The following is an 11,604-nucleotide window of genomic DNA, read 5'->3' as shown; positions in this document are numbered from 1 at the left end:
CGATTCTTGTGTGTGTAAAAATGGCACACGATTGGCACTACAGCTCTGGTTTATCAGAACTCATTCTGAATGTACTACTCAAAGGAGAGAAGCAGCTACCCCAGGAATCAAGCTGCCCGTCCCACCTCAGCCCTAACAGGAAAGCCAGTGCCTCTGGGATCTGCTCACAGGCTGAAGCAGCGTCTCCTGTCCCACGGGAGCGACCATGACTGCCTCAAGAGGTTCTACCAAGCCAAATCCAGACCCAGGAGATCACATTTCTTCCTAACTTGGTCTTCAGACCCTGCGATCCAGGTCTTTCCCCAGCCTCCTCCTCGCAGACGAGAGGTTAGAGTAGGAACCGCTGTTATTTTCAACGCAAGGGGATCGCTGGCATCTTCCTCGAGCACCTTCACAAATTAAATAAACCAAAACCACTGTCTGAACATGTTTCTCTGGTCTGGCTAGAAAACGACACCCTCGTCTTCATCTCTTTCAAGTGCACAAGGAAACTTAGGAATGAAGTACTGAAATTATTATTCCAGGAAAAGGATTAAGGCTTTTTTGTGCCCCTGGGGAATTAAGCATGTCCTTGTTGATGACATGTGGTGAAGCATGGGAATGGAAGGAATCTTTTTAAATTCAGTTTCCGCTCCAGTTAGGGCTTTGGGTCCTTTTTTTTTTTTAATTGTTTTTGAGAGGAACATTCAGGTGCAGAGCCAGGTTTCTTGTGCTATACCTCAAAATGGCTGTAGATAGCAATTTACAATTTTCTGTGCTTGACTTGTGTAATTTCTGGTGTACAAAGCCTCGGGGGCCTAAAAAACGAGCTAAGGGATTTTCAGAATGCAAACAAGACATGCTAAATACAACATCTTGCCAAAGGTAAGGTGTGTGATTGCCACCAGTCATCATTTCATTTGTGGCAGCAGTGAAAGCTGCCTCTTCTGGCAAAGTTCAGGAGAAACAACCCAGCAACCAAGCGTTGGTCCAAAAGGCAAAAAAACCCACTTTTTTCATCAAAAAGGGATGTGTTTATCATTTTGAAGTAGATTTCATCTCACACCCATAAGCATTAACCTCATGATGGAAATCAGATGTGTATTTCAATCTGGATATGCTCTTAGTAGATACCTTTGTGTGTGATAAAGTAGGTGAATGTTGAAGCCACATTTCCCCTCCCCTCCCCTAACTTTTAATATGACTTAGCATTAGAATAAGGGAAAAAAAAAGAACTGGTTGGTTTACTGCAAACTGTTCCATGTTTTTTTCTGTGAAGAATGTACAACAACAGGGCTTTGAATGGTGATAATAGCACATGTCCATGTCCTTTTATTTGAGCTGCAAACGAGAGCACCTCAGTACTCTTGAGAGCAGGGCTGAGGTGTCAGCAGCTGGGCAAGGAACAGCTCCTGGGGGAACCAGGATGGCTTTTCCTAGAACTTCTGTTTCAATTTGTTACCCTCCGTTTTAATTTTAAATGTTGAATGATTTTTACCATTTGCAAGCGAAATGTTTTTGTTTTTCCCAATCGCTCTGTTAAGAGATGTGAGCGTGGAAAAGGAAATTCATTATGAGCAGAACTCGCCAATAAAATGTCACTTGTTTGGGTAGTTTTTATGGAGTGGTCTCTCCGTGCTGATGTTACCAGTACAAGTTCTCTTGGAAAATACAGACTTTCAGGGTGTAACAGCCCGTTTTCTTTTTCACATGTTGCTGCAGGATCACAGAAAACATGAGCAACACTGGTTGGTAAAATGTATAAATTCAGGGGCTTGTGTAACTGAGACACACCTCCAAAAACCACATTTTTAGTGGCAGGGTGCACATACACTTCCAAATTCTGACATTTTAATGGCCAGGTGCACTTGGGGAGGAGGAGGACAGGAGGACAGTCCCCCATCAGGAGAAATTCAAATGGTTTTGCTAATTGGATTAATTCTCCACTTTTTATTTGTGGTGAACATGGAGGTAACCCACATAGTAGCTTTCCCTGGAAGAATCCTTCACAACAGGAGGCAGCCTGGTTCATCAAAACCATGTTATTTTAGTATTAAATGTCCTCTTGCATGGATGTGTTGCCAGAGCAAGCACTCACATGAAAAAGACTAAGCAGGAGGGTAGTGCTTGTCTTGGCTTTGGATGCTCTAAACCAGTGTATGTCTCTGAAGGTTTAATTTTAAGCAACCGAGTGATGTTTTCCATGCTTCATTACGACCTTTACACGTATGTAAAGGAATACGTTTAAAGGAAGAAGCAGAGACCCTTGCACAAGTAATGTGTGTGGCAGGTAGGTTTGTGTCCACTCCTGCAACGTGCTCCTTCAGACTGAAAACTTTCATGTAGGTTTTAATGTGTGCTAGAGGAGGTTAGAGCTGGATATTAGAAAAAGTTCTTTCCCCCAAAGGGTGGCTGGGCACTGAACAGGCCGCCCAGGAAATGGTCACAGCCCCAAAGCAGAATTTAAGGAGCTGCTAGAGTTTGGACAATGCTCTCAGGTGCAGGGTGGGATTGTTGGGGTGTCCTGTGCAGGGCTGGGGATTGGACTCCATGATCTTCGAGGGTCCCTTGCAGATCAGGATAATTCTGTGATTCTGTAGTAGCCATACAGGGGCTGCTGTGCTTTGGTCTGTCAGTGCTCGGCGGCGGGAGAGCCGTGACAGGAGAGAAGGGACCGTGAGGGGAAAGAAGGGACCGTGAGGGGAGAGAAGGATCTTTGAGGAGAGAGAAGGGACACAGCAGTACTGCTCCTGAGGGAACATGGCGGTACTGATTCTGAGGAGGTAACAGCGGTACCGATTCTGGGGGAATATAGCGGTACCGCCTTTGAGGGGATACAGTGGTGCCAGTTCTGGGGGAATATAGGGGTACCGCCTTTGAGGGGATACAGTGGTGCCAGTTCTGGGGGAATATAGGGGTACCGCTTTTGAGGGGATACAGTGGTGCCAGTTCTGGGGGAATATAGGGGTACCGCTTTTGAGGGGATACAGTGGTGCCAGTTCTGGGGGAATATAGGGGTACCGCTTTTGAGGGGATACAGTGGTGCCAGTTCTGGGGGAATATGGCGGTACCGCCTTTGAGGGGATACAGTGGTGCCAGTTCTGGGGGAATATGGCGGTACCGCCTTTGAGGGGATACAGTGGTGCCAGTTCTGGGGGAATATAGGGGTACCGCCTTTGAGGGGATACAGTGGTGCCAGTTCTGGGGGAATATGGCGGCAACGCCTCAGAGGGGAGGTAGAAGAGGTGCACGCGGCGAGAGCGGGCTCCACGCCGGCCAATCAGACGTCGGAGCGCTGCGCGCCGCAGCCAATGAGCGCGGGGCGCGGCGGAGGGCGTTGGGCGGGCGTGTGGCGGGGCCGTGAGGCGCGGGGCGGCGGTGACGGGAGCGGCGCCGGGGCTGCGCTTCGGCCTGGCCTGGAGCTGTGGTGAGAACACGTTCATCCCGCATGAGGGGAGCGAGGAGCACCGGGCTGCCCTCAGGGCTCCCCTGCCCTCAGTCAGCTCGCTACCTGAGCGAGCGGGAGCACCGGGCTGCCCTCAGGGTTCCCCCGCCCTCAGCAGCGTCTGCGGCGGGCTGCTCGACTGTGGTTCAGCGTTTGGTTGTGTCACTAGCAGCGACAGGAGGGTTATTGTCACTTAGCTGGGGCGTGGAGATGTATTGGTTCTTGTTCTCAAGGGAAAAGTGAGGGGGAAAAGAGAAGTGATGTATCACTTACCTGTGATAATAATAATGTTGTGATTTCTGTGCAGGCGTCTGGGATGTGCTTTGCCAGCAGTTTTTTAATTCCACGGAGCTGCTCAGAGCCTCAAGGGGTGAAGGTAAGGTTAATGTAGTAAAAAAGGACAACGTTTTTGAGGTAAAAATAAGTGTAGAAGTGTGTAAATAAACCACAGAAGTGTTTGAGACCAGGTTGGATGGGGCTTGGAGCAGCCTGGGATAGTGAAAGGCTTGAATATTTGAACATTAGAATATTAATTTGTAGACATAAATCCAAACATTTAATATTAATCCCCACCTCCCAGAAAAGGGCTGTCAGATACCATGACTGAAATTGTGATGTGTCACTTAGGTAGTTTGGAAAGCAGACATTGAGAAACATGGCTAATGTTTTAATGTATTCCTATCTTTGTTAGAAGCTTCTGAGGGAAGGCAGAGAAAATTGACAATATTCCTAAGAAACAAGCTTCACAAAGAGCATCTTCTATCCCTACGCCCTCAGCTTTTTGTTGGTGCTTGTTACAAAACTGGGTTTGCTGCAAGTTCAGAGTAGGTGTATTGCTTTAGTCTAGTGAATTGTCCAGCTTCCTTCTATTGCTAAATGACCTTCCTGTGTTCCTTTACAACTTTCTGGTTGTAAAGATTCTCAGGTTTTCTTAGGACTTTGTCCCTGTTAACAGTTTCTTCTTGCTTCCCCAGAATTAAGAGGAATATGCTTTAATTTCCCCCTTGTCCAACACCCAAGGAGGTTTTAGTTTTTGGGAGGCACGGAGCTCAAAAGTTCACCTCTTCCTTAATATAAGTAACCTTTGTTTGAACACTCCGTGTACTGTATGGTGTAAACAGCTCACTGTGTATCAGCAGGGATTCCACCAGTTCAGGAATGAGCTCTTGGGATTTCTTTAGGAGCATGCTGTAGAATTCCTACCTGCTCTAGTAGCACACAGTGAAAATACGATGGTTAATTTAATGTAATTTTTTGTCCTTTTGTATACCATGGAGTATTTTGAACTTCTCTTAATTTTTATTAAGGCAGGAAGAGCAAAACCAGTGACTTGGAGAGGCTGCAGTGGCAGTGAGTTGTGTGGATTCCTTCCGAGGAAGAGGAGAGCATCTTGGCACCATGGAAGTGGAAAAGAGCAAGAGGAGCTGCTTCACTCAGACCTCCTGTTTGGGTGAAGATTTAGGTGAAGACTCACAGCTGGAGTATCTGAGTGCTCACGAGGAATATGAGGAGGATAAGTACAACTCCAGTGAGTTTTCTGAGCAGGGGGAGGTTGCAGAGGTGAAGGACATGCCACTGATCAGTGACAAGGTGCCACCCCAAATCACAGCAGGGGAAGAAGATCCTGGAAAGAGTGAAAGACCCACCCAGAGCATGGCAGTGGAGCCAGACATTCTTTTCCTGCCCCACAGTGAAAATGCCCAGCTCTGCAGACATGCAGACCCCTCCTATTTCAGCAGCTGTGAAAAACCTGCAATGTGCACACATGGTACCAACAGTACTGACAGCACTGCAGAGCGTGCTGAAACCCAGTTCCCAGTGCCTGAAATCCCCCCTAGCAAGACTCTTGTTGCTGACATGGAAGCTGCAGATAAATCCTCTAGTGGGAGCCCCAGTGCTGGGAAGTGGGAGCGTGGTGAAGCCCTGAGGAGAGTTCCCGTTGTCTCTGCAGCCTTGCAGGCTGTGGATGATTCCAGAGCTGGCTTCCCAACGAGCAGAAGCAGCAGTGCCCAGGTGTGTCTCTGCTCCAGGGCAGTGAACACAGAGGTAACCATGATGAGCAAAACTCGACCCGTGGGGTGGCTGGGTCAAACCTCCGTGGACGCTGCTTGCAACACAGAATGGTCCTTCAGAGCTCAGAGCTCACACGTGCAGGCAAGTGACACAAAACAAGAAGTGCCACCAGACCGGTTTGATAGATAGAACTTTTTTAAATTTTGACTTGTCTGTGTGCACATTAATCTGTAACTTTTGACTTTTTTTTTTTATTATTATTTTAAAAGCAGGAATCAAATTATCATCTGTGTATCTGTGACCGGAAGACAGGCACTGACAGGTGGGTCCAGGGTTGTTCTTGGTCTTGAAATTTGAGATTTTGGATAAGAGGTTTTTTCATGATTGAAAGCTTGTCCGTGGCTTGGCAAAACTGATGGAATTAAAAACTTGCTGGGCAGCAGTTTCTGAGCTGAAGACCTCCTGAAGTTGAACAAAGACCAAAGCAGCCTTGTCCTGCAGTTGCAGACTTCCAGAGGTTCTTTCCAACCTAAGTTATTTAATGGCTGAGGAAACAAAATAAATGCATTTGCAGATCCACAACATTGCTAAGTTTCTTTTTGTTCTTAAGACTTAACTTTTTGGACAGAAATTATGATGGTGCTTGTGCAGTTCCCACCTCTCTGACAAAACTGACTGTAATGCTCCAATCATTATTGTGGGCTAAATAGGACTTTCCTTAAATCATATCAGAAATGCTTCTGTCAAGCTCCTTGCTTCAAAATAAAGCAAAATCTTGAAGCCCTAGAATAAATACTCTGTTATTATTATTTTAAAGGCCAGAACATCCCAACACGCAAACTGGGAAGAATTCTGCATCAGGCTGCTGTCACAACGTCCTGCAGAGAGCAGCTGAAGCAGAGCTGCAGCTCCTGGCCATCCATTACGAGATGTGCTACCAGCACTGCTTGAAGGTTTATGAGCTGGCTTTGGAGGAAAACACCTGTTTTGGGAGGCATGTGCTTTAATGTCCTTTAAAATCAAATGGATAACTGGTTATCAGGCAAAATTTGCTAAATGGTGCTGCTAGATTCTATCCATAGCTTCTAGGAGTTTTATGATTAGTGGTGTTGTCCAGAGGACCCCCAAGTCTTATTTCCAGCCTTAATGTTTTTTTTGTAGCATTCAGTCCCAAAATCCTGGCTTTTTTTCCAGGAATAAAACCCAAGTGATGCACAATGCAGTTGTTAATTTGTGTTTTGGTATAACGTAGAGAAATCTTTAAACCCTGTAAAATCTTGGGGCATCTCCAGAAGCTCTAAAATAAATGAAATGTCTAAGTTGGTGTTGCTTTGTTACCTATATTTTGATAGGTGTGAGGAGAAGACTGAGTTACATTCATCTCTCTTGTTGGTTTTGGATGAGCTGGACAACAACTACAGCAGTATGAGAATGGAAATAAGCATGGGCATACCTTTAAATGAACTTCCACCACTGTCAGTTGAGCTGAAGTTTTCCCCAATCTCTTCCTTTTACATCCCTTCCAAGGTAATTGCTGAACTGTTTTATGTTTGTAATATAAATTGTTTTATAATTAAGGTAATTTATCTATAAATCTCCTTTTTTTTGACAGGTTTTCAGAAAGAGTCTTTACTCCAAGTAAGCAGCTTTCATTTGTTGTTTTACTTACTAAGTTAAATGAGGAATGAGTTTGTAAGATGTTAAACTTGTAATTTCTTTATTTTAGGATGTATCTTGTTGTTTTAAGCTGTTTAGTTGAAAGATCAGCATTGCCCTGTGGGTACAATGATTTTAAGGACATTTTTCCTCTGTGGTGTTCTAGTATGCAAACCAGGAAGTGTCTTTAGCATCTTTATAGTAAAAGTTTTCAATTTACCACTCGTTTGCCTGGTTCCCTGCTTTCACTACTAAAAATCTTTGTCCCAGTTATAATGGCATCTGTCTTAAAAACCAAGCAACAAAAAAATCCCCAAAAAATCCCACACCACAAAAACCCAGAAAGACTTTGCTGCCAGCAGAGAATTATTAAGCATATAGATAATATTAAGAGATAATATGAAGCTATTTTGCTAAGATTATCATTCAGATATGAAGGATGATAGAAAAATAACTTCATATTTCAGGCAGGTGCATGATAGAACATGTTCAGGAGCCAGGTCCAGTGGCTTTCTGTAAGTGGAGATGAAAATAAATTTGGCAGTAAGTTTTCATTGAATTGGGTAAACTGCTAGAGACTATTTGAAATTTCTTGCTAAAGGTAATCAAGAAAATGTAAAGACAATTATTTTGTTTTGTAAATAATTAGTAAAAGTTTCACAAGTATTTCACATTGTAAGGAATCCATCTGAACATCACACAGAAAACTGTTAAGATACAATAAAGCTGAGATTTATTAAGTGTGTTTATTTTACTGTGAGCTTCTGGAAATATTTAAATTACTGTAGAACTTAAAATTGTTGTCCCGTATTTTGTACTAAATTCTCGGATGTGTTTTAGTGAACTTCCAGGTGAAGGGAAAGCTGAATTTGAAGAACCAAAACGGCAAAAAAAGAGGATTTCTGCCAATATGGTAGGGAATTCTTCACTCCTGGGTTTTGGGAGATGGTCATGTTGAGAAGTATTTTCTCTTTTTAGGTATCTGCAAGTGTGATCAGAGTCTTCAGGGCTCTCAGCCTGGGATCCTCTGCTACAAATTGCAAATTCAGCTCATACGTTCACAATTTTAATTGTCCTTTCTAAATAAAATAAATCGGGGGGGTCCTTGAGGATGATCAGCAGATTAACTTTTTTAAGTTCACCCAATTCCCTGGGCTGATACTCTGAAAAATAACTTATAATCAGGTGGGAGTGCTGTGATACAACTGCAGTGTGTTTGTAGGAGAAGTCACAGGCTGATAGTGATCATCCAGGTGACTCTGCTTCCCCTGAGACACGGGAAGAGCAGCCTAAAGATCAGGCTCTGGAACGTGGTAAGTGATCTGCTCCTAGTAAAAATAATCCTTTACTTGTGAGCTAAGTTTTCAGGGGAGGAAAGAAACCCTGTGTAAAACATACATATGGTAACACAGCTGCCCTTTCTGTGATAGAATTTTTATATATCAGCTATCAAAAAATTATTGATAAGTAATAATATCTCTATATAATTACTTACTTCTTTAAAAAAAATCTTCTACTTAAATTAGAATTCCAAACTAGGAATGTCACTTCTTTGAAATGTAGTACCAAGAGATGTAAGTAGTTGAAATCCTCTTCAGCACAGAAATTTGATACTCGTTTATGTAGCATACCATGGTTTGAATTTTAACACTTGAATTTTATCCCAACTGCTAAGGCTGTGTAAAAAATGAGGAAGGGAGTGAGTATTGGTTTGATGCTAAGGAAGACTTGTCAGTGGCAGATATTTCAGTAATGTGCAGAGAAACGAAAAAGCAACAAGGAAAACAAGACTCGACTGACTCAAGAGGTAAAGTCGTGTGCTTTAAGCTGATAAACCAAACAATGGTGTTTATTACTGGAGTGCTCTGTTCCTTCTCCAAGCATAAGTAAACCTGGAAAAAATGCCAGCTGGGTTTTCAAATTGATTTTTCTCACTCACTAGCAGTGAATCCCTGTACTCAGCTGTTTTCATTCATCCATGTTTTTCCTTGAAAACCTCACCTACAGTGCTTGAACTCAAATTAGTAAATGCCCATGCAATCACAGAGATAGAATTTTTTTTTCTTTCTTTTTCCTCCTCCTTTTTGTGCTTCCTTCTCATGCTGGAGGCTTGAGAGCGAGATGCAAATGGTTTGTGTTTGGAGATTGGAGTCACAGAGATGAGTGTGGTGAGACATCCCAGGGTGTGGAAGGCAGAGAGCTTGGGGGTTCTCTGTACCAGCCTTCAGCACTGGTACTGTTACTTCAGAGCTGTGTTTCCTCTGCCTCTTAAAATCTCAGGAAACACTCAGGGAAAAGATATTCCACAGACTGAACTGCTGTGCTTCTCAGGACACTCATTTTCTATCAGAAGATTCTCTTATTTCTGTTACTTCTAAGGTTTTCTTCCTAGGCATTCCAAAATCTACAGAGAAGATGTCAGCTCAAGAACAGTAACTCTTTGCTTTCTGACATTTATTATTAGACGTGAAGAGAGTGGGGAGTGGGGATCGACATTCTTCTATTCATGGTGATGGCCCAAAACCCTCAGTGCCTGAGGTAGGTCTGGTTTTAATTTGTAGAAGGAATTTCTTGCCTCTTTAAGGCTTCTTTCATACTCCACATTTACTACCAAGTGCCCTGATCTGAAATTACTTACCCAAGAGTTTACACATTCTTTGCTTGGAGATAATAAAAAGGTAAATAATTATTACTAACACTCATTTGTGTGGCAGACTAAGAGCCTTAAATATTCTTGTCTCATAACATCTAATAGATAAAAAATTGTGTTAGGATAGGAAAGTATGTTACATACTGGTAATAAATTTCTGGCATGTGGCAGAAGAGTGAAAGCACCGTTCTTTTGCCCCTGCATCAAACTGTGACACTTCAGCTGTTGTTTCTTAATCCTAGGACAGTATGGAATAAACCCATTTGCACTGGATTTTTCATCTTGGAATGCCTGTTTTTTTTAATGCATATGTCATACGGTTTTATATGTGAAAGATTTTGGGGTAATGGATGGGAAAGAAACTGTTGGATTTTCCAGCATAAATCTAAGAAACCTCTACATACAAACAGATTGTTTTGTATTGGCTCAGCTTGGTCCTTTGAGAGTAAAGGGCAAATCAGTAATTGCTGGAATTGCACTCATAAACCACACAGATGTGCTGTCTTTGGGGATTTCCCTTTAAACATGCTGGTCCTTGGGGAAGTGGTAATTGGATCTAATTTAAAGTAGCAGGAATAAGATGAGCTTTAAGGTGCCTTCCAACCCAAACCTTTCTGTGGGTTTAGGATTTTATATTTATCTGTAGGAAAGAGGTGTTGTATTACCTGTACAATGCTTAACCCATGCATTTTTTCCTTATTTTGATGCAATTCTAGGATGCTGGGGAAAATTCCCGGTTGAAAACATCCTCCTGTTCCTCTGTTAACCCATCTGGTGTCTTTGTTTCTCCTTATGCACTGAACTTGAGCAGCTTTACCAAGTTAGTAAAGAGGCTTCAAGAAAGGCATCCAGAGTTTAGCAGGTGAGGTATTTGGGTTTCTTTTTAGCCCTGATTTGTAATGGAGTCAATATCCATGGTAACTAATTGCTAAATGTGTGGCACAAAACGTGATGTTAACAGTTACTTCTTTAATTCCCACAGAGATGAAATTGTGGGGGCTGTGCAGGAGGTGAGGAAGATCAACAAAGGTGTCCTGAGTGGCTTGGCCATCAGTTGTATTGAAGAAAAGACCTCTGCCATTCTGAGGAGATCGATGTGCTGTTCTCAACAGGAGAAGCAGTGAAAAAGGTGAATATTCCAGCCTGCAGGGGAGTAAACCGACTTGAGTTTGTGTACCTCTACAGCCTAGATGAACTTAGGCTAAAGTCCCGCAGGAGGTACCAGGGTGAATCCACTGGAGCAGTGGTTTCTAAGGACTGGGAGCTGTAAAACAGGTTGCATTGTATAAAGCTTGGTGTGCTGGTGGTTAATTGCTGACCTGCTTGGCTGAGGAGCTTTGTGGAGGGCGCTGTCAGACATGTTCGGTACAAAGCTGACACCTAACGGCCAGGCCTTGTGTAGCCTCCCACACAGACATCACCGGCTCAGTTCTGTGTCAGAACACTGAATTCTGCCTGCTGTCTGGGGGCCAGCTCCGGGCTGGAAGCCTGACAGAACCAGACTGTGTCTTGTCGTTTTCTCACACTTGGTCCCTTTGCATGATCGTGTGGCACTGCAGGAAGCTGCAGCAAGCGTAAAACCACAGCCCAGAATTCCAGGGATGTGTGTATCCATCCTTGGTTTGGTCTCCTACTCAGCTTGGTGTTCTACTTGCTTCAGGTGCCTCCTAGCATTGCCACTACTAGGTTTCCTGCAAAAAGTTTTCATATTCATGTCCTGTCTTTTACAGGACTGCAGATAAGGACAGAAACTCATCCTCCAAAAATTAAAAGCTTATGCTTGGAAGCATTTTTAGTCAGTAAGGTTTTAACAGCCTTGAAAAGTGTTGTGCCTTCCTTGTGGACTGATTATTTGGTTTTC

The 11,604-nt window shown here is 43.4% G+C and overlaps 1 protein-coding gene across 1 annotated transcript; it reads left to right on the top strand.

Moving 5' to 3' along the window:
* The first annotated feature begins 4,822 nt into the window (after positions 1 to 4,822).
* On the top strand, positions 4,823 to 10,867 carry RBM44 (RNA binding motif protein 44). The gene is made up of 8 exons (XM_062506640.1): positions 4,823 to 5,622; positions 6,255 to 6,431; positions 6,790 to 6,964; positions 8,316 to 8,406; positions 8,769 to 8,900; positions 9,558 to 9,631; positions 10,460 to 10,605; positions 10,726 to 10,867. Exons 1-8 carry the CDS (start codon positions 4,823 to 4,825, stop codon positions 10,865 to 10,867), a joined length of 1,737 nt encoding a protein of 578 aa, XP_062362624.1.
* The last annotated feature ends 737 nt before the right edge of the window (positions 10,868 to 11,604 follow it).

The sequence above is a fragment of the Cinclus cinclus genome, chromosome 21, assembly GCF_963662255.1.
Source record: "Cinclus cinclus chromosome 21, bCinCin1.1, whole genome shotgun sequence".
NCBI lineage: Eukaryota > Metazoa > Chordata > Aves > Passeriformes > Cinclidae > Cinclus > Cinclus cinclus.
The sequence above is the reverse complement of the archived record's forward strand: the minus strand, read 5'-3'. Positions and strand labels throughout refer to the sequence as shown.

Bases quoted from the DNA above. Each gene is read 5' to 3' on its own strand.
- RBM44 (XM_062506640.1), top strand. From the start codon at position 4,823: ATGGAAGTGGAAAAGAGCAAGAGGAGCTGCTTCACTCAGACCTCCTGT. The intron at 6,432-6,789 runs GCATGTGCTTTA...ATATTTTGATAG, and splicing joins GAAAACACCTGTTTTGGGAG to GTGTGAGGAGAAGACTGAGT. The intron at 8,901-9,557 runs GTAAAGTCGTGT...ATTTATTATTAG, and splicing joins AGACTCGACTGACTCAAGAG to ACGTGAAGAGAGTGGGGAGT.